Source organism: Rana temporaria, chromosome 1 (assembly GCF_905171775.1).
Source record: "Rana temporaria chromosome 1, aRanTem1.1, whole genome shotgun sequence".
Taxonomy (NCBI): Eukaryota; Metazoa; Chordata; class Amphibia; order Anura; family Ranidae; genus Rana; species Rana temporaria.
In genome coordinates, this window is record NC_053489.1 from 360120415 (window position 1) to 360142508 (window position 22094).

At 47.0% G+C, this 22094-nt stretch overlaps 1 protein-coding gene across 8 annotated transcripts in view; it reads right to left on the reverse strand.

The window, feature by feature from the left end:
* The window catches only part of LOC120909999 (transducin-like enhancer protein 1), a 62865-nt gene extending 42562 nt beyond the window's left edge, over nt 1–20303 (reverse strand). For 4 of the 8 annotated variants that reach the window (XM_040321842.1, XM_040321849.1, XM_040321892.1 and 1 more), the window contains exons 1-2: nt 20164–20302; nt 11874–11943 (exon numbers count right to left, since the gene is read on the reverse strand). In XM_040321842.1, the coding sequence (XP_040177776.1) occupies nt 11874–11897 (24 nt within the window). In that variant the 5' untranslated portion in view covers nt 11898–11943; nt 20164–20302. Of the gene's footprint in view, nt 1–11873; nt 11944–19938; nt 20074–20163 lie in introns of those variants that run through there. The other 4 variants (XM_040321867.1, XM_040321877.1, XM_040321858.1 and 1 more) reach the window with 2 other exon arrangements.
* Nucleotides 20304–22094: the final 1791 nt, after the last annotated feature.

The window sequence follows — 22094 nt, forward strand, 5'->3', positions numbered from 1 at the left end:
AACGTACGCAAAACCGTGTTCAACCACGGTTTTGCGGCCGTTTTTGAAACAGTATGGCAAACGCATACGTTTTTTTTTAACATTAATGTCAATGGAAAACGCACATATGTGCGGTTCCATACGTTCACGTCAGTTTCAGCCGCATACGTTTTTTCATATAAATCGTATGCGGCTGACGGACGGGAAAATCGCAGTGTGAACCCAGCCTAATACATAAAACCCGGCCTGCAAGTCCACTGGTTTAGCAGACAAAAAAAAAAAAAAAAAAAAAAACACAGCGGTGAGTAAATACCACAAAAAGAAAGCTCTGTCTCAAAAAACGATAAAAAAAAAATATACGGGTACAGTGTTGCATGTCCTCCTGCTTAAAGTATAAAGGTATTTTTTTTTACGTTCTTTAGGGAGAGTCACACTGTTCTGTTTATGAGTGAAATTAAAATCACCAGAACAGGAACAGAGAGGGAGTTTTCCAACTGGGACACTAGCTGTGGTGACAACCAGGAATTCACAATCTCCCAAATGAGGCACAGATTTGAAAAAAAAAAAAAAATCTCCATGAGATTTGAAACTTATACAGTTTGCCCACCAGTCCGGGTCCAGGCCTGGGATGATTATTTCCCCCCTTCTTGTGGGGCTCCTGTGTCTTTTAAAAAAAAAATTGGGCCAATTTGTTGTTGGGCAGATTACAAAACACAAATTGCCACAAAAACACATTACATGCTTTTCTGCAACTTCTCCATTGAAGTATATTGAACCAAAAAAAAAAAAAATAGCACCGTTTTGCGTTAAAAAGTCCTTGCCCTGGGGGCGTGGTCTGGAGCTGCATGGAGGACGTGCAGGGTGAGAGCTCCGCTGGAGACTGATCCTTTTAACTGATCCTGGGGGCTATACTTCCCGCAAAAAGACCCCAAGACACCCGTTACTGATTCCATACCTCTGAGCTGCTATGTCTCCCCCGAAGAGATCCGGAGTACTTGCCAAGCTTGATAAATACCGCCACGAGGAGCGGGACCCTGAGGAGGAAGATGGCGTCTCCCCACTCCCTGAGGAAGATGAGCGGCCTTCCGGCGACACTGCTAAGCTGCTGGATGCCATAGCTGTGTACCAAACCACCCTTACATCTCCCTTATCCGTCAGGATATGCACAGGTTGCGGGACCGGGTGTCTGAAACCGAGCGCGGTGTCGGCCACGTGGAGGAGGGCCTGCACCCGCTCCAGGTCACCGCTGAACAGCTCCAACATCAGCTGAATGCGGTCCTCTACAAGCAAGAGGACATGGAGAACCGTCTTCGGAGGTGCAACTTGCGCTTCGTGGGACTCCCCGAAATATCTGAGGGAGCGGACCCCCCCCCCCCACTTACCTCGAAAACCTGCTCATTAAGACCTTCAGCAGAGAGGCCTTCTCCTCAACCTTTGTGGTGGTGCGTGCTCACCACCTCGCTGCAAAACCCCCGCCTTCTGGAGCCCCACCAAGAACCTTCATAGCCAAGTTCTTGAACTACCGCGATCGAGATGCCATCCTTCGACTTACCCGTGAGAAAGGCAACATCCCCCTTGGTAACACGACAGTGGCGGCGTTCCCGGATTTTTCTGCCGAGGTCCAGAAGAAGAGAGCACGCTTCACAGAGGCCAAGCGGGAGCTCCGCGTGCATCACCTGCCATACGCAATGCTTTTCCCAGCGCAGCTCCGGGTGGTGAGTGACGGGAAGGCACAGTTCTTTGAAGATCCACAGGCTGTTCTCTCCTGGTTGGAGCGTCGCGGCAAGGCTGCTCCAGCGCACGCCTAAATCCCTGTCTTCCCCTTTGCCATGGCCGCCGACTGCCCGGTGCTGGGGGCCCACGCCTGTCTGTTGCGCCTGTCTCCTTCCCAATCATCCTGGAACCACGAGTTGACTTTGATTTGTGCCCCCCTCTCTCTCACCTTGCCCCTGGCTGAAACCTCCTGCTTGCCACTATGTTCACCATGCGAGTCTCGGGCGGCTCACCCGCACCCATATCACCCAAGACTGGATACCCCCTGCACCACTGTGCGCTCTCCAGCTTGTTCGTTCCCCTGACCTTGGCGGCCCCCCCAGACACTGGGCTCCTATGCCACCTGTGACTGCCACCTACTTACCGAAGTTTCCCTGGCCAGCCTCTGCCCCTCTGCTTGCAGTGGGAGGTGGTGTGTTAAGTCTGCTATGCTGGTCCAGTGTTTTTGCAGAAAGTTTATTTCTTGTCATTTATTGTGTATTACTTCTCCTGTTTTTCTTAGTTTCTCAAACCCCTACTAATGTACTGCATGACCTATGTCGTTTCCATTATTGTGCCATTGATGCTACTGTATGTGACCCGTCTGGTCGGGTGTGCCCTGCCTCCATATGATGTGAGCGGTTTTTGAGCTCTCCTTGGGACCGTGGCGCCGGATTGGCGCCCCCTCCGACCTCCGGGTGTTTGATTTGTACGCTTATATTCTCAGGCTGTATTTAATGATGTACCTATTGCCATGCACTGCCTTGCCGCTCTTCGGGGGCATGGCTACACTTACCTATTTCTCCCCTCACACCATGCCTCCCTAAAAATTGTGACCTGGAATGTCCGGTCGAGCGGGCCAAGCGTTCTGCCGTCCTTTCCCACCTTAAGTCCCAGCGGGCGGACATTTCCATCGTTGAGACCCACCTTGCAGGCCAGAAACAGATGTGTCTTAAAAAAAACCATGGGTGGGATGGGTGTACCAGGCCCCACACACTACCAACTACCACGGGGACACGATCCTCATTGCCAGGTCGGTGCAATTCTAGCGCCATACGCTACAGTCGAACCCCCAGGGGCGGTTTCTGTTCTTGCATGCCACATTTGGGGGCCTGGAGACTCTTCTCCTGGCCTTCTATGTTATACCCCCCCCCGTTTAAATTCGCTATGCTACAACAGGGGGGGTGGCCTTCATGGCCCAGAACCCCTCAGTGCCCGCTGTCTGGGCAGGCGATTTTAACATGGTTTTCGCCCTGAGCCTGGACCGACTTAGCCTTGTTGCCCCCTCAAACCCCCCGCCTGGTGTCACCAGGTTCGGGAAATTTCTTGCAGAATTCGCCCTCACCGACACATGGCGATATAGACACCCGACACAGCAAGGCTTCTTCTGCTTCACCCCGTCACGCGCGGCAATGTCCCAAATAGATTTTATTTTTTTTTGCCCACATCTCCTAGACGTAGGCTTCGACACCAGAATACTCTCCAACCATTCCCCGTACTGGATCACGCTGAGACTCCCGGTTCCCCCTGCGGTCCAGATCTGGAGGCTGAACCCATTCTGGCTCACTGTCATCTCGGACCTGGACTCTGTCCAGTCCGAGTGGAAAACATTACTTTCGCACCAATGACTGTTCTGCTCCGGTAGGACCTGTATGGGAGGCCTTCAAAATTCACGCCCGTATGATTCTCTCCACGCGAATCAACAGACATAAGGCCACCTCCAAGCTGCTGATCCGCCAGGCGGAGGATCGCTTATACAGCCTAGAGCAGACCTTCCAGAACGACCAGACAGCTGCTAATGCATCTCAGCTGCAACTGCAGACCAGGCTCACAGACCAGTTACACTTTGAGAAGGCAAGTCAGGGCATCTTTTTCAGCAAACAGCATACATATGAACATCGCGAGCGAGCGGGTAAGCTCCTCGCCTATATGGCCTACCTTGACCACAAGCCGGGTGGTGGATCTCCAGGCGGCGTCCAGGGCTGTGCTAACGGACCCCGACCTGGTAGCTGAGGAGTTCAGGACCTTCTATTCGGGGCTCTACTCCTCCACTGCTAGTCATTCCCACCTCAAACTATCAACCTTCCTGCAGGGTGTTCACCTTCCCCACACTCTCCCCTGCCCAGGCTGCCCAGCTTGAAGCACCCATCACCGCTGACTGCATAGCGGACAGCATAGCTGAAGCCCTGGCGCAGCTCCCCACATCCAAGGTGCCGGGCTCAGACGGGCTCCTCCTCGAGTTCTATAAACAGTTGGGTGAGATCCTTATCCCTAAGCTTTGCCAGCTATATACACATATTTTTGCCATAAACTTACTCCCGACATCTATGAGCGAAGCCCTCATTGTTTTGATACCCAAACCGGGCAAGGACCCGCTGTTCCGAGTCCTACCGGCCCATCTCCCTACTCCAACTTGACGTGAAAATACTAGCCAAGATCCTAGCTCTGCGCCTCAACAAAGTAATCCTTAGCCTAGTGCACCCGACCAGACTGGATTCATGCCCGACAAAAACACGGCTTTTAACCTCAGGCGGCTACACATGAACCTCCGGGCCTGGCACTCAGATATGGGCTCCAGGGTGGTGGTTAGCCTCGATGCCGCTAAGGCGTTCGACTCTGTAAAGTGGAGCTACCTGTTGGAGTGCCTCCACAAGTTTGGCTTCGGCCCAAACTTTGTAAAGCGGCTTCAACTTCTGTACCAGGCCCCCATGGCGCGCATCCAAGTTAATGGCAGAATCTCGTCCTCCTTCCTGCTCTCCCGTGGTACGCATCAGGGCTGCCCCATATCACCCTTATTGTACGCCCTGGCTGTAGAACCCCTTGCTATAGCCCTCAGAAGCCACTCAGGAATCAGGGGACTTTGCTGCGGTCGGACGACCAAAGTAGTCAGCCTTTACACGGACGATATGCTCCTTTACCTCGCGGATGCTGGCCCCTCGCTCCAGACAGCCCTACAAATTATAAACAGCCTTCAGGGCATTCTCAGGGTTACAGATAAACTGGGCCAAATCCAACATACTCCCCCTAGATCTAGGCGCCCCCACTGCTGACCAAGCCGCCCTCCCTCTTGTCAGAACGAACACCATTAAATACCTCTGCGTCCATGTCTCTAGATCCCCCTGGACTACATTGCCCTCAACATCGAGCCCCTATTTCATACCCTTAAAACCAAAACGCAGATATGGTCCCGTCTCCCCCTTGGGGTTATAGGCCGAATTAACCTGGATAAGATGATTCTTCTCCCCAAGCTACGCTACGTCTTTTGGCAGGCCCCGCTGTATATCCCCTTATGCATGTTCAAAGCCATAGAGTCTATCCTGAACTCGTTTGTTTGGGGCCCCTCCCAACACAAACTGTCATGGCGGGTCCTGAAGTGCCCGACCAATCAGGGTGGCGTCTCGGTCACTGATCTCTTCCTCCATTACCTAGCGTCCCAGCTTTCCCATTTCTATTACCTCAACCAGTCAGACAGAGTACGTTACTCTGCTTTGGTCTGCCCCCGGCCCGCTGTCCCACCCCTTTCAGATTCTGTTCTGTTCTGTTCTGTGGGCCTTGCGGCTCATCCCAGATGGACGACAGGAAACATATGCTGTTCCACCACTGCAAAGTCTGGCAACTCGCCATGCATCATGGTGAGGCGCCATCTCCACAGTCGCACACGCCCTTTGGGAAAACCCGCAATTGCCTGAACTAGCCACTGACCCGGACCATGACCTATGGGTTAACAAAAGCGTTGTATACTTGTCGCAAATTGTGGCTCATGGGGCGGTCAAGTCTTTTCAATCCCTCAAACACCTTCGCCCTGCCCAATCATATGCTCTTCCGCTACCTCCAGCTCCGACATGCACTCACACAGTTTGGGGACGCTGTCCCTGTCCTTGAGATCCCGTTGCCGGTGGACATTGTCCTTGGTAGGGACCCCAAGAGGCTGATCTCCCAGTTCTATGCCTATCTTCAGGCGCCCTCAGTCGTTGCCGTCGCCCGTCAGCTGAAAACCCGATTGGAACCTGATTTGGGCGACGTGTCGGCTGAGGACTGGGTGGAGGCTCTCGCCAATTGCAGAACCGTCTCTCCCAAGCCCTCTGACCGTCTCACTCACCTATACATTCTCCACCGATCATACCCGACACCCTACCGCATCTCTAGGTACAGACCTGGCCACAATCCCAACTGCCCTGGCTGCGACCACCCCAACGCCAACTTCAACCATCGCCTCTGGACATGCCCCTGCATACAGGGGTTCTGGACCCAGGTGGTCCGGTTCCTCCATGACAGCACGGGTTCCCCACTGTCCCTCTGCCCCCGTCAGTGCGTGCTGGGGCTTCTCTCACTCTGAGGCCGAAAAGTACCTCAATATATTCCTACAGGAATTGTTATTCCTTGCTAGGCTCCAGATAGCCAAGACATGGATGAGGGAACCCCCTTCCACGCTGCAACAGTGGATCAGAGCTGTTAACATTACCCTTCCTTTAAAAAAACTACTCTATGTTCACAGGGGATGCCCAGGCAAATATCATAAAATATGAGACAGATGGCTGGGGAATGCCTCCACTTGTGACGCGGGGGTTTAGCCGTGCTCCTCCATCATGGCCCCCCCTTTGTCCTCCATTTAAAATGCACTATATATGCACCTGTACTGCTTTTTCTTGCCATGCCTGTATGTACGTCAATAGGTCCTATCCGCAAATGTAGTGCATGTTGCACTTGATATCCGTTTGTGTATGCATTTTCTATGCTTAATAAACGTTGTTTTAATAAAAAATAAAAAAAAATCCTTGCCCTTTCCAAATACGCAGCAGCTGAAAAGAAATCTTGGATGTGAACGTGTCCCATAGAAAAACATGTAAATAAACTGTAGTGTGTTTCTGCAAAAAGCACCAAAAAAAAAACAGGTGTGAACCCAGGCCTGAGATGTTTAGTAACATAATGGGGTTAAAAAAAAAAAAAAAAAAAAAATTAAAGAAGTACAAAAAGAGCAAATAATCGCTACTGTAAGGGGTTCATTTCCCCCCACAGAGAAATGGTGTGCGTGGATTCTTGCTGCTATAATGGCCCTGGACTCTACTCATTTGTAGTCTTACATAACTAACCAAACTTTCCAGGATTTCAATCTAAAAAATTAACATTTCAAAACACGACGTCTGTTACATAAAAAGCTCCATGTACCCACACAGGTTAATACAACTCATACATTGGCTAAAAATTAAACAAGGGTTGCTCATGCTTTCTAGGAATGCTGTACCACTGATAAACATTGCTGTCCGTACATGACCTCCGAGCAGAAAGGTCCAGTAAACAGAATACTGGCAAACATATCAAAGAACAAAGAAGCTATCCTAAAGAGCGCCATAGGACTCTCAATTCTCCCAGCCCCCGTCCGTCCCCCCATGTTTGTCACAAAGAACACCTGATCTACTGTTTTACATGTGCTATCCTGGCTGTGACTGCACATTACAACCATACAGACTTCTATGGGCCATTACTGTACAAGTGTGACAAAAGATAGTGGAGACTTGCAACACCAGTTGTAAACAACGAAGCCATGGTTATCTGATCAAAGAAATTGCATCTATGGATGGACAGGGCAGGATAAAGTGGTACCACACACTGTTTAACTTACCGATCACAGGAAACGGTCATCAGTGACAGAGTCACTAGGCAGAATAGGGGAATGCCTTGTTTAAAAAGGCATTCGCCTTTTCTACTTTTGCCGATCGCAATCGTGGGACTCCCGGGAACATCTAGTTCCTGGTACCCGTGGCCGCACTCGCGAGGCACGCGTGCCCCTGGGGCGACAGATTTAAATGGACGTACCTGTACGCCAATCTGCCTGCCTGTGCAATTCTGTCTATGTAAGTAGGCGTGCGTTGGTTGGCAAGTGGTTAAAGGCTGACTCCACCTTTTTACAACATATTTGGGGTGCGACATGGTTGCCTGCCCCACATCAGCATGCATATGCTCTTCTCCCCCTTGGCAGCTGTCACTTACATTTTGGACAGCTGCATCATTCATTCATACAGATCTGTGCATGAATGAATAAATGAAGAGGTCCAATTTAACACCAGGACAGACGGACTAGTAGTTCTCACTAGAACACGAGCACAGCGATTACTGCACATGTAGTCCACAGACACTTCCAATAGTCTGCAGGAGCCTGTGCACTGCACTCCCTTATCCACGGATCACGGTTGCAATGCTTTGGAGGGATCATTTGCTTAAAAAAAATAGGGCAAAAAAAAAGGTGGCCTTGGTCTTTAATGCTTTTCTCCCCAGCAGACTAATCACCTTTTCTTTCAGTAGTATGAGGTGAAGCCTATCAGACTCAAACCCTCTACATTTTCTAAGCCTTGTGCACACAGCTTTTAGCTTGTAACAGAACAACAGTGTGTACAGCAAGCTTTTACAAAACATTTGCAGAGCCTTCAGGCAGCTTCCAACAAATATCTTGGAGCCTTTTAAAAAGTAGCCTTCAGCTCCAGTCTGTGGCTGTTAAACACAGATTATAATGAGAGTGCTGGCTGACACTTCAAACAAGCTGCTAGCAGGCTTTCAAAAAACTTCAGTGCTACTTGAAACTTGATAAAAACCTACTTGAAAGCCTTCTACCAGCTTGCGTCATTTTGATCTGTGTTTAACATAACTTCAACTAGAGCTGAAGGCTGCTTTTTAGGCTACATTCACATAGGACATTTGCCTGTGCATCGTAAAGACACTGCGTATTTCAGGTGTTCCAGATGTCCTTAAGCAGCGTACAGCTACTCATTGGGTGAAAGCCACTGTACATAGCCATGTGTCACTATTTGCATAAAGTGCACAGGCTGTCCATATCCTTACATAGCTATGATTAAGCATGGACACTCAATGTGAAACGCGTCAGCTGTTTATCCCACTGTGTGCTGATACCTGTAGTGCATTTCTTCCTGTACCCAATTAAGGGCACGTCTTTTTCAAGTTACTGGAGTGCGGCTGTCCATATCCTTATTGTTTTTGGACCCCTGCTGGGAGCCGCATGCCGTGGATCTCGGCTCTGAAATTAAGTATTTACAACATTAATAAATCACAGAGGGGGGGGGACACTGGAATAGGAGACAGTGTTGAGGGTGTATACATGTGAAGTAGAGTGGCTTTACTAACACTTTAAGAAAAAACTCCAGGCAACTTCCTACAATGGGATGATTTGGGACTATAGCATGTTCAATTTTGAAAAATTGAATAAAAAGCCAAGTGAAAAGTTACTCAAACAATATCCAATCATGTTCAAAAAACAAACAGGATTATTGCTTGTACAATATTGGATGACCGACACCAGTACAGCTTCCACTCAATCGCTAAGCCCAGTAAAAATTCACACTGCGTAGTAAACAGCCTGTACTCATTTAGTAAAGCAATCCTATTGCAACACATACACACATTTCATCCCCTTCACCAGTCCCATCTATCTAGGCCGCAAACTTTTTAGGAAGAGCAGGAAGGGAGAAAAAAAAAAAAAAAAAAAAAAAAACACTCCTTCCTTGCACGTAAACCCATGGTAGCCCTGCTGCATCCCTGACGGGGACACAAACACTTTTTTCACAATCACTTGAGTCACACAATGAGATAAGAGTCTAGCTTTTAAACCCCCTACTTCCCATCCTATTCGGTAACTGCAATAATCTCACTGTAAAAATCATATTCAATTCTACAATGCAGTTCAATTACTTCTAGTGTATCCCTATTAATCTTAATGATCTTGAAGTTTGTAAGCCAACTTTGTTAAAAAATCTTACACCTTTACTAGGACTGGGCTCAAATTATGGTACCACATCCAAATATAGACTGATAAGAAGAAAAGTAATAAGTGGACTTTTTGGGTACCCACAGACACATTATGCCTATAGAGTGAGGATGTTATTTTAGAATTTGTAGCTAGTGTATGGTGCAGGCGAATCAACGGTTCTCAAACATTTTTCTTGGAATGACATGTCCTGTAAATATGCACAACTGTGTCACACATTTCACAAAGCCTGCCTTCCTACCTACAGAGGTGCTGAGGGGAGGAGTTTGAGGAGGAGTCACGGCTTGCAAGGTACCACGGGATATGTAGTCCTTAGAAATTGAAAATAAACAGCAAAGGAGAAACTGCAAAACATGCAGGGAATCCAGGATGTTGTGGAAGGAGAAGACCAGCAGATAGACAGCACTCACAACACGATAAAAACTTATATTGGATTGTCAAATAACCACGGATTGTATTGTTATTAAAATGCCGACGTTCTTCAAAAAAAATAAAAAATAATCTTAATTTGAACTCTTAATTTGCAATCTGCTGCATGTCCATTTTATATGGTTTCGTCAACTCAAATAGTCAAGACAATTTCGGATAACTTATCCCTAAAGTAACAATAAAAGCTAAGTGCACACTGCAGCCATCTGTGAAAAGACCCACAAACAATCACTTTTCAGGGAGGCAACAGCTTACAGGTGGCAACCCTGCCACTTACTGGATGCCCCTTTTTTTTTGCTAGGTTTCATTTGCTGAATGGGAATTGAAAATGGAACCAACAGGCTGCAACCACAAGCCAAGCATTTGCAGCATGGCCCCATTTATTAGAATGAGCAAGGTTAACAAGTGGTGTCACTTGACAACTTAACTGCTTGCCGACCAGCAGCCGCAGTTATACGGCGGCAGGTCGGCTCTGCTGGGCGAGAGCACGTAGATATACGTCATTTCGCCAAGCAGCCAATAGGGGCGCGCGCGTCCCCCCCTCGCTCCTGACTCCCACCCGCGTGCCCGATCGCCGCCGGGCACCCGTGATCGCTCAGTACAGAGAGAGAACCGGGAGCTGTGTGTAAACACACAGCGCCCGGTTCTGTCAGGGGAGAAATGCCTGACCATCTTGTTCATACAATGTATGAACAGCGATCAGTCATTTCCCCTGGTGAGTCCACCCCCCCCTACAGTTAGAACACACCCAGGGAACATACTTAACCCCTTCCCCACCCCCTAGTGTTAACCCCTTCCCTGCCAGTGGCATTTTTATAGTAATCAATGCATTTTTATAGCACTGATCACTATAAAAATGCCAATGGTCCCAAAAATATGTGTCAAAAGTGTCCGCCATAATGTCACAGTACCGAGAGAAAAAAACAAAAACGCTGATCGCCGCCATTACTAGTAAAAATACCATAAAACTACCCCCTATTTTGTAAACGATATAACTTTTGCGCAAACTAAATCAATAAACGCTTATTGCGATTTTAACGAAAAATATGTAGAAGAATACGTATTGGCCTAAACCGAGGAAAAAAAATGTTTATATATTTTTGGGGGATATTTATTATGGTAAAAAGTTAAAAAATATATTAATTTTTTTCAAAATTGTCGCTCTATTTTTGTCTATAGTGCAAAAACCAAAAACCGCAGGGGTGATCAAATACCACCAAAAGAAAGCTCTATTTGTGGGAAAAAAAAGGACGCCAATTTTGTTTGGGAGCCACGTCGCACGACCGCGCAATTGTCAGTTAAAGCGACGCAGTGCCTATACGCAAAAAGTGCTCTGGTCTTTGACCAGCAATATGGTCCGGGGGTTAAGTGGTTAAGATGCATTAAACTTGCTTTGGCCGCAAAGCATTATACCATGTGAACAGCCCACTACTGCTGTATGTTAGGTTTTATTTGGGCGGTTGTGAGGGAGCAATAAAACACTCTCCCCACATGTGTGAAAGATCTTAGTAAATTAGATACTCTGACATCAGCTTTCAAAACCACAGATTTCCTACCCTGTCTGGAGACTTATTTCTGACACACACTCCTCAGCTGCAAGTGTCCCTATGTGTAACTGATTAGGCCATTCATATCAATGGTCAGATCAATATAGAAGGCTCTGGCAGATTGCCAAGTGGTCACCTAAAAGGAACATACATGAACCATGGCAGACTGTGCACTGACTGCTGCAGCTTCCATTGAGGGAATTTGACATCCAAGTAGAATATTTCTTGACAATTACTGCTTCAAAGTCTAAAACACTGTTCATCTTCAAATAATTTAGGGGGATTATGAATACTCCAAGGCAAACATTCGCTCTTTGTTAGGCCATCAACCACAGGTAATGTCATTCTCGCATACAGAGGCTAAAGCACCATCATAAGACACATGTACTTACTGGGGGTCTGTTTTGTGGAAACATCTTCAGAGGTAGGGTGACTTGTCTCAAGTTCTATTATGGACCTGTCCTGGAAAAGAAGAGATGAACAGTCTTAAAACAGCTGATCATTCACTCTGGTATAAGACTTGTAGCTACGGTAATGCCATAGAAAATCTAGAAATAATCAGCTATTAAAACTTCTTATATTTAAAAAGCACCTGCAGCTTTATTTTTAAACCACATGTACAGTTTATATGTATATATGTATTTTTAGGTCTTCATTTTCTTTCAAATTTTTCTTGGATATCTTCAGTTACATCAGTGTTCCCCAAAACTGTAACTGCAGATACACATTCATCTAATCTTCCTTATGTGCACCAGATCTTCTGGTTCTCCATTGCTTTCTTTTTGGCTATGGCTCTCCAGCAACAATTTCATCATCAAATCTACTTTGCTGCTGCGTATTTCTTTATAGACCATTATTTCTCCCAGGGCCAGGCAGCTTTTACAACACTTAGGTTAAATGAACAACCCGGGAAGTGAAGTATAAATAACTAGAAGGGAAATAAATGGTTTGTTACTAATTTAGCATCCCACAGCTTTTTCCCTTACTAGTAGAACCAATGACTAAAGCTGAGGAACTAGTGCTTCTAGCCTGCATTGTGTATGGGAAGCTACTATTTAGGGAGAGAGAGAGAGAAAGAGAGAAGCAATTCTGAGAGTGAAGAAGTTCCAAACACATAGTTCCGCCTGACAGGACACACTGCCTTTCTGTGGAATCCAGAGAGCAGCAATTAATCTCCCACTAGAAGCTGTAGAGTCTGGAAGAGAAAGAAAAAAAAATCCTTCCTCTTCTCTATTCTGTAGAGATGCAATGCAACCTGGCAGCACTGAATGTATGAGCTTCTAGTCTGGCGTGTTGCTAGACAGCCAAAGCCAAGTCTCGCGGTTTCTCTCTTTTTTTTTTGTAGAGGCAACTGTCAAGTTGTTTTGAGAAGGACAAGCAGAATATTTGTTTGGTATAGGTCAATATCAAAATACCACAGAAAAATAAAAAAAAGGAGCGTATATATATTTTCTCAATTTCTTGAATAATAATAATAATAATAATAATAATAATAATAATAATAATAATCTGCATTCTACAATACAACAGAAAAAATAAAAGCTATGGAAGAGGGTTTTCAAATAGGAAAGGTTTCATTAAAGACATCATGAGTTAAAGCTAAAGTTTCTGTATGAATTTTATTTCATTAGTGTAGTTTGGACCATTGCAAGTATAATTGTATATCATACCTGAGCAATCCCTGTGGAAATTGGACATCAATGTAATGAGTCGTCACTATTACAGTGATATAGCAGAGCCTTCAGGGTCTTGTGCAGAGCAGCTGCCTTTCTGCATTGTAACTACAAAAGGATCGCTCACACGACACTGCCACCATTCACAGATCATGCATTATTATAATTTGAAGAATACAAGGAGTTTCCTGATTGGATGTGGTGGAGCTGTGTGTGGGAAAGACATCACAATCGCCACCTCATCCAATAAGAGAATGTCTTGTATTCTTTAAAGCTAAAAATGTATTATATTGCAGCTTACCAATCATTAGATGTGGTGGCTGCATTTGTTTTCCTTTCTTTGGCTCCCCCCCCTAGCGATCTGGCCAGTAACACCTCCGGTATTAGACAACTGAAGGGATGAGCACAGGGTGCACAGTAGACTGCAGCATTGTCAGTTTGAGGGGGGGGGGGGGGGGGGGGGGGTTTTGCGTTCAATGTTTTATCAGATTTAAATACACAAACGAAATTTAAGCCACACACCAAATCACACTATATTGAATTACAGCAAACAGGTTTCCCCCCCCCTTTTGGAATAAAGGTTTCGCATGAATGAATAAATAAATGCTGATCATTTTAATCACCCCTACCAGTGTTAAAGTGGAGTTCCACCCATTTTTTTATGTTTGTCTGTGCTGTATGCTCTAATCTCATAGTGTTCAGAATGGACAATTTTTATTTAATTTGTTGCTTGTAAATACCTTTATTTTGTAGTCCTTCATTACTTCCTCCTCCTTATTTGCCTAGGCTATTTGCAAGGGTTTCTGGGATAGGCATCATGTTTCCCAGTAGTCCTTGCAAACCTGACTGAAACCTATTACATTGCTTGTGCACTGAGCATGTGCGAGATATGCAAAGCTGAAATCCAGGAAGTCATACAGTCTGGCTTCATAATGCCCACACTTAAGATGGCCACGGTCTATTTCTAGATTATAAACTATCTAAATTCGGTAACAACCTAACAAAACGGACCTTAGTTTACAGACTAACTTTACTAGAATACATTAAGCTTGTGTATTACAGGGGTATTTATATTTAAAAAGTGAAATTGTGGGTGGAACTCCCCTTTAAGTGGCTTGTCTTATCCACGTAAACTGATGCATTCTGCTGGGGAGTTTGAGGTTTTGAAAAAACAGACTTGGGTCCCTTTCACACGGGGCGGATCAGTAATGAACCTCCACTTGCTCAGCGGGGATCGCTCTGTTGATCCCCGCTGAGCCGGCGGATGACAGGGTGGTCCCCGCACACTGTGCAGGGACCGCCCTGTCTTTTCTCCGCTCTCCCCTATGGGGGGGGGGATCGGGTGAACACGGACCGTCTGTCCGTGTAAGCGTGCCCCTTATTTTATGTTAAGAGGGCACCCGATGTAAAGAAGCCACCTGGTGAAGGGGCACTCTGATGACAGCGCATAATGTATGGGAGCACTCTGATGGGGACAAATAATGTAAGGGGGCACTCTGATGGGGACAAATAATGTAAGGGGGCACTCTGATGGGGACAAATAATGTAAGGGGGCACTCTGATGGGGACAAATAATGTAAGGGGGCACTCTGATGGGAGACACTAGATGCAAGGGGGCTTTCTGATAAAGAAACCCGATGTAAGAGGGCACTATGATGGGAATACCTGATGTAAGGGGGTACTCTGATGGGGTACACATGATATAATAGTACTCTGATGGTGGCAACTGATTTATGGGGTAGTCTGATGGGGGCACCAAATGAAATGAATTACTGTGGTAGGGGGCGCTTGATGTAAGGGGGGAACACTATTGGGGACAGAGTATTAGCAGAGTGTGGCGGAAACCGTAAGAAAAGCGCCAGAAAGTGCCGCTTGTGGCAAAAAAGCAAAGTAGATGCATACGATCTTTCATTGCACAGACTTGTGATTTGGACCTCGGCCAAAAAAGAAATTTAGTTACCGGTCCTCCTTGAGTTTTAATTCACTACCCCTGTCCTAGAGCTAGAAAAAAAAAATACATTGTCTTCTGTAAATAGGGACAGTGCCAAACGAGCGATCCCACTGTGGTTACTATGCAGAAGGGAACCCACTTAACACAGGACCAACTACCACAGTGATTTGCAGCTACCACAGGGATCGCTCAGGTATGATATGCATACTTACTTTAGTCAAGCTGGACTAATGGAACTATTGAATAAAATCATACCCTAGATTCAATTTTAAACTCCATGCTGCAAAATCCCGCCAGCACCTACTTTATTCTTACCCGAGCTTATCTAGTGACGTACATGAGAACAGCGGGTCTCACCGCTGTCACCCTCCTCATTGGGAATATTGATAGCAGCGGGGGCCATTGGCTCTTGGTCCTGTCAATCAACTCCAGTGATGGGGGCAGGACAGAGTCAATGGACGTGGCAGCAGGGCTCAGGAGCAAGCTCACACGCCTTACATGCCTTTCTGTAGTGTCTCCATTGATGTCTATTGAACCAAAAAGCACAATTTTGCGTGATTATATAAATAAAAAAAAGCCCCTGATGCTTTCCAATAAAAAAAATAATATAGCTAAATGTGAACGTGTCCCATAGGCAACCATGTTAAATGGACTGTAGTGCGCTTCTGCAAAAAGCACTAAACACACATAGATGTCAACGAGGCCTAAACACGATTGGGAAGTCAGTCCTGCCTATGGATGGGAAGACCCAGTTGAGGGGCGATTTTTCATTTGATCATCTTAATAGGGCACACACAGATCACATGACCAAAACAACATGCTTGCCAATTAGGAAATCTACCCATGGCAACATCTATGATGACTAACAAATACATCCCTTTTAGACAATAAACTTCCGTTGAACAGACCGTGAATAAATACTTGCACATGTTGCAAACAGAAAATAGCATATTAATGTCTACAGTATTACAAAGGAAGTGAATAATAAGGAACTACGGTCGCTAAACTGGCTTGTTTACATAGGAGCAAGCATTATTGGGCTCTGAAGAAACCAATCTACATCACCAAAAGTACTTCAAAACAGTCCTTTAGCAGCTATATTCCACAAATCATAAACGCACAATGCAGACACCTTGTTAAATTACAGGCACAGAAAGGCAGCAGAAGAGGGATGCAAGGAGGAGCAGGGTGTGTAGGTATACAGAGAGGTGTGGAGGAAGGCTGAGGGGTGCCTATGCCTTGAAGGCAGCCACAGAAACATGACGGCCTATCCCGAGTTTGAAGCCTTGCCAGAGGAGATCAGGGAGGAGAGGTGCTGACAGATCCGGAGGAAACTCATGGCACAGAGAACAGACTTGTGGTAAGAGTGAAGTGTTACAAAAGTAAATATATAAAATATTGAAAGCGTATGTTTGGTCAAAACTTTTTCCTTTATTTTTGGAGAGAGCGGTAAAGGATTAGAATCCCTGTTGTGTGTTCCTACTATCCTCCATAGGAAATTCCTCATGCTTAGGGCTTGTTTACATTTGCATTGGGGGGGGGTCAGTAATAAATGTGAAGTACCATCAGCTAAATGTGACAATGAAATGAACCCCTGAGAGAGAACCTCCAGCAGCAACACACAAATAGGAGTCCCATTTTGATTGCCGTCTGTGTCCCTGATGTGGCTTTTGCCTGACTTCCTGTCTGAAAACCACAAAGACCTTGTTCACACAGATTACACACAATACCATATGCCGGTTACCTGTGCAGGCAGTACCACTGATATCTATTTGGCTGCATGGACACAGCTGCCATTTGGGTACAATTCCCCGAGCACAGAATGTGTGGGTTCAGGAACCTGAAACCACACCAATGTCAAATTGAGATACAGCCGCTGTGTCCCGATAGACATCAATAAGACTTCCTGCACAGGGATGCATGGAATACCTGTGTGGGTAAACACTGCAATGCATGCGTTTATGGTATTGTACACCATTTATGAACAAGGCCTAAATGGGACAGCAAGCCCGGATCACACCAGTGCGGCTTTGAAATCTACTGCAGCGCGATTTTCAAAACCGCAGATCAGGCCAAGTTGGACCTCCAATTTCATTTAACAAAGAGCGCAAGCATTAAAGCGGAGGTCCCGCAAATTTTTTTATTAAAAGCCAGCAGCTACAAATACTGCAGCTGCTAACTTTTAATAAATGGACACTTACCTGTCCAGTGCGCCTGCGATGTTTGCAGCAGAAAACGAGCAATCGCTCGTCTGTTGCCCCCGCCTCGGTGAGGGAATCATGAAGTGAAGCCTTGCGGCTTCACTGCCCGGTTCCCTACTGGGCATGGGCGAGTAGAGCGGCGTGTTCCCAGTGGTCCCCGCTGTCTCCAGGGACCAGTGCGTTTCCCAGAAGCCAGCGGGGGGGGGCAGTGACTCCCTTGGCTCCACTATTATACAGGTATCTGCACCCCCCTCCTCCCTAAAAGGTGCCAAGTGTGACACCGGAGGGGGGAAGGTTCCAAAAAGCAGAAGTTCCATTTTTGGGTGGAACTCCGCTTTAACAGAGATCAAAGCAAGTCACAAGGTAATCACAAAAAAGTAATGCAGGAACCTTTCAGTTGCAAAGATTTGAGCAATTCCATTGCCAGCAATGGGGTGCAACTTGTCATGCGATTTTAAACTGTCAAATCGCAATGGTGTGAACTAGGGTTCAGACCTTTTCATACAGGTGATCCAATCAGGTCTGCCTGTCTTTTTTCAGGCAGACCAGATTGGAAGCTCCATGTTTTTCTTTGGACTGATGGGTGTAAATGGATTTGTGTACCCGCACACCTCCAGGTCCAATAAGGCCCGCTTAGGCAGGCCGGATCAGAGGCAGCCGGGTGTAAAAACGGACAGCGGAGTCCATTTACTACCGGGCTCATGTAAACTGAGTGGGCACAGACCGGTCATCCGTCCTTCTCTGCTCCATTCAGCAGGGGATCAGCGGACAGATCCCCTGCTAATCGGAACGGAGGGTACCCATGTGAAAGGGTCCTGAAGTCGTGTTCATACTAGGTGTAGAGACACTGCACTTTTACACACCACTGCTCAACTGAAATTGATGAAATATCACTGACATTTATAAAAAAAAAGGGAACAAAAAGTAAACAGGCCCCTTTCAGATGGGGTGGACTCCATCAAGTGGACCTGTCATCCACCTGCTCGATCCCCCACACAACCCACTGTTCTCTATGGAGCGGTCGGATGGAAATGGACCGCCTGTCCGAAAACCATCCAACTGTCATACAATCAGATTTACGGACGGTGAAATTATCCTCATCTTTGTTTTTAGTGGACAGATGTCCACTGACATCCGCTGCTCCATAGAGAGATATGGATGGTCCGATCGGGTCTGGCTGAAAAACTGACAGGCGGACCCCATTCGGTCCGTCGGTGCGAAAGGGGCCTAACAGTGCAAGGCACTGTCCCCACACAAGGGACTATCCCGCATGCTGACAGTGTTTTGTCGCATATAGGACACTGTTGTGTGCTGGTGATGCTGTGCATTATAGCAACATAAGGCACCACCAGCGCACAACAGGGACCATCCCATAGCTGTAAAAAAAGTCCTATGGCATATAGACTGGTCACCCTAAAGGGGGAGGTGCTGTGCATTGTAACACCACAAGGCCCCACTGGCACACCACAGCAACCATCCTGCATGCTGACCGCGTTCCTTGTTGCATACAGGACGCTCTCTGCTTTGCATTAATGCAACATAACGCACCGCCAGCGAACAGGGACCATCCTGTAGGTAAAAAAAATAAAATATCCTTTAGAATATAGACCGGTCACCCTAAAAGGGGTGGTGCTGTGCAACAATGCAAGGCCCTGCTGGCACACCAGTGACCAACCTGCTTGCTAACCGCGTCCCTTGTCGCATACAGGACACTTGCGTGCTGCTGTGCATTATAGCAACATAAGGCACCACCAGCGCACAACAGGCACCATCCCATAGGTAAAAAAATAAAAAGTCCTTTGGCATATAGACTGGTCACCCCAAAGGGGGTGGTGCTGTGCAACAACGCAAGGCCCCGCTGGCGCACCACAGTGACCAACCTGCTTGCGGACCGTGTTCCTTGTTGCATACGGGATGCCCTCTGCTGCTGTGCATTATAGCAACATAAGGCACCACCAGCGCACAACAGGGACCATCCCATAGGTAAAAATAAAATGTCCTTTAGCATATAGACTGGTCACCCTAAAGGGGCTGGTGCCGTGTAAGAACACAAGGCCCGCGGGCACACGACAGCGACCATCCAGCATGCTGACCATGTTCTTTGTTGCATACAGGACGCTCTCTGTTGTGTACTGGTGATGGGGGGGTGGCGCTGTGCATTATAGCAAAATAAGGTACCACCAGCGCACAACAGGGACCATCCTGTAGGTAAAAAAGAGAAATGTCCTTTAGCATATAGACCGGTCACCATGATGGGGGGTGGTGCTGTGCTTTGTAACAATGCAAGGGCCTGCTGGCGCACAACAGCGACCACTCGCAGTCAAAACACCATTTAGCATACGGACCGGTCTGCGCCCCTGGTCCTGTATCAAAACTAGGCCCCACCCCCACAAGGAAGCCCAGCCCACACATAAAATGTTCCAGCATGCAGCAAGTGTGAATGGGAGCAAACTCCCCCCAGACCCCACATTCTAATTCCTCCCAATCCATAGAAAAGTTCTGTCCGGACACTAATGTCCCTGGGGTAAGTGACCCACCTCCTACAATGGCCCCCCACCATCTTTCCTTGTCTATCAATGGAAGTGGGCAATACACAACAACACAGGATGGAGATGGCTCCCATGTATATCACCTCCAGACAATGGTCGGCCTCATGTCCCTCCAGCATACACACACATCTTCCTCCTGTGGTCACCCCGGTGTTGTGTCCCTCTCCCCTGTCTGTGTACACCACACACACATACGGGGGATTCTCCCTCCTCCCCCCTCTTCTTCTTTCTCCTCCTCCTCTCCACACAGGCCTCTCCGTCTCCCCGTCCTCTTCCCCCCACCTCCCCCCCGGATCGCCCCTTCTCACCGGGCCCCGAGGTAGGAGGAGCCGGTGTCCAGTCGGGCCCAGTCTCCCGGTGCTCGGTGCAGCCCCTCCCTCCGGCTCAATCAGCGGCCGCCAGCTCCACGTGGGTCCGGGCTCCTGCAGGCTGCCCCAGCTAACTCCAGCCAATCCCGCTCCGCTCTGCCCCACGTGGGCTCCGGTTGCTTCTCCCTCATTGGTTGCGAGTCGCTGAGCTGCCAATCAAAGTGATGGTGGACTCTCTTAACCCATGAAAGCCTGGAACTTAGAGTGTGGCTGCAAGCCTTAACCCCTCAGCCTCCTCTCGTTGCTTTGTGTGGGCTTGGGGAGGAAACAGTAGCGCAAAATAAAAGAGTACAACCTTCCTGAGGGCCAGTCTTGTCACCTCTGTGAATAATTATGCCCTATTCCACCAGGTGCCGTGGGACGCTATTTCAACGCAGTCCCAACGCACAACAAAATGCCTTTGTTGCATAGGGTTGCCACCTCATTCCTTTAAACCTGAACACATATTAATTACACAGGTTCTGTGGTTGATTAAGGCGCTAAATAAACGTACTTGGTGCCTTCTCTGCATTAAATTATTATTATTATTATTATATAGCGCCACCAGTTTGCGCAGCGCTTTACAACATCATGGAAGACAGTACGGTCACAATACAATTCAATACAGGAGGGATCAGGGGGGCCTGCTCATTAGAGCTTACAGTCTAGAAATTAGCCCCAGAACCTGTGTAATTATTATGTGTGTTTGGGTTTAAACAGGTGAGGCGGCAACTCTAGCGGTGGTGTGCGCCGAAAAAAGCATGCCGTACGTTTTTTTCTGCACAGCCCAATGCAACCCACCACCTTGCACCACACTTTGCCCAATAGAAATTAATATAACACCACCTTATATTATATTGTAAAGTACTGCGCAAACTGTTGGCGCTTTACAAAGCCTGTATAGTAATAATATTAACCGCTTGCCGAACGTATACTGTGCATATTCTTAGATTGTAAGCTCTAACGAGCAGGGCCCTCTGATTCCTACTGTATTGTATTTGTATTGTCAGCCCTCATGTTGTAAAGCGTTGTGCAAACTGTCGCCTTTATATAAATCCTGTATAATAATAATATTATACTGGCGGAGCTCCTGTGACACAACCATGTAGGTGTACGTGATTTTGCACTTCCAGGTCTGAGGCGTGCGCGCAAAAGTGTCACTTAGTGTCCCATTTGTCCACCTCAATGTCGCAGTCCTGCTATAAGTCGCTGATCGCTGCCATTACTAGTAAAAATAAACACAGGGGCGCTGTATACAGGGCTCCCAAACTGCCTCAAAGATGCTGCTAACGTTTCGCAAGCGCACCGCCCCAGTGTGAAAAGTCACATTGAATTGAATGGGAGGCAGTTTTCAGGAATTTTAACACCAGAAATAGCCTCTAAATAATGCCTGAAAACTGCCTCCCATTCATTTTAATGTGACTTTTCACACTGGGGCGGTGCGCTTGCGAAACGTTTCTGAAAAGTCCCGCAAGCAGCACTCAAAAGCGCCCTGTGCATTTTGAACGCAATTTAAAAAGAGCGATTTATATGTAGGAAAGCGTGTTGCACATAGAGCTTGAATGGACTGCTCTATGTGTGTTTGTCACATCGGAAAGGTTTAGGGGCCAGATTTTGGCTCTGAACCAGGTACAATTTTACACGCGTGTTTTGCCGCAATTCTCACATTTTGCGCCGTAATTGCGGTGCCATTCGGCAATTTGGAATCTTGCCTCAATTCTCACCCGCGATTCAGAATCGATTGTATGGTAATAGGGCCTAGTGTCCCGCACACACGATCCGAAAATGGGATGGCAGATTGTCTGTTTTTTTTAGTCGCATATAAAAAATGAAGAGTTTACTAAAGTTAGATAAATTTTCGTACGACAGAAAAAAAAAAAGTCGGAAGTGAT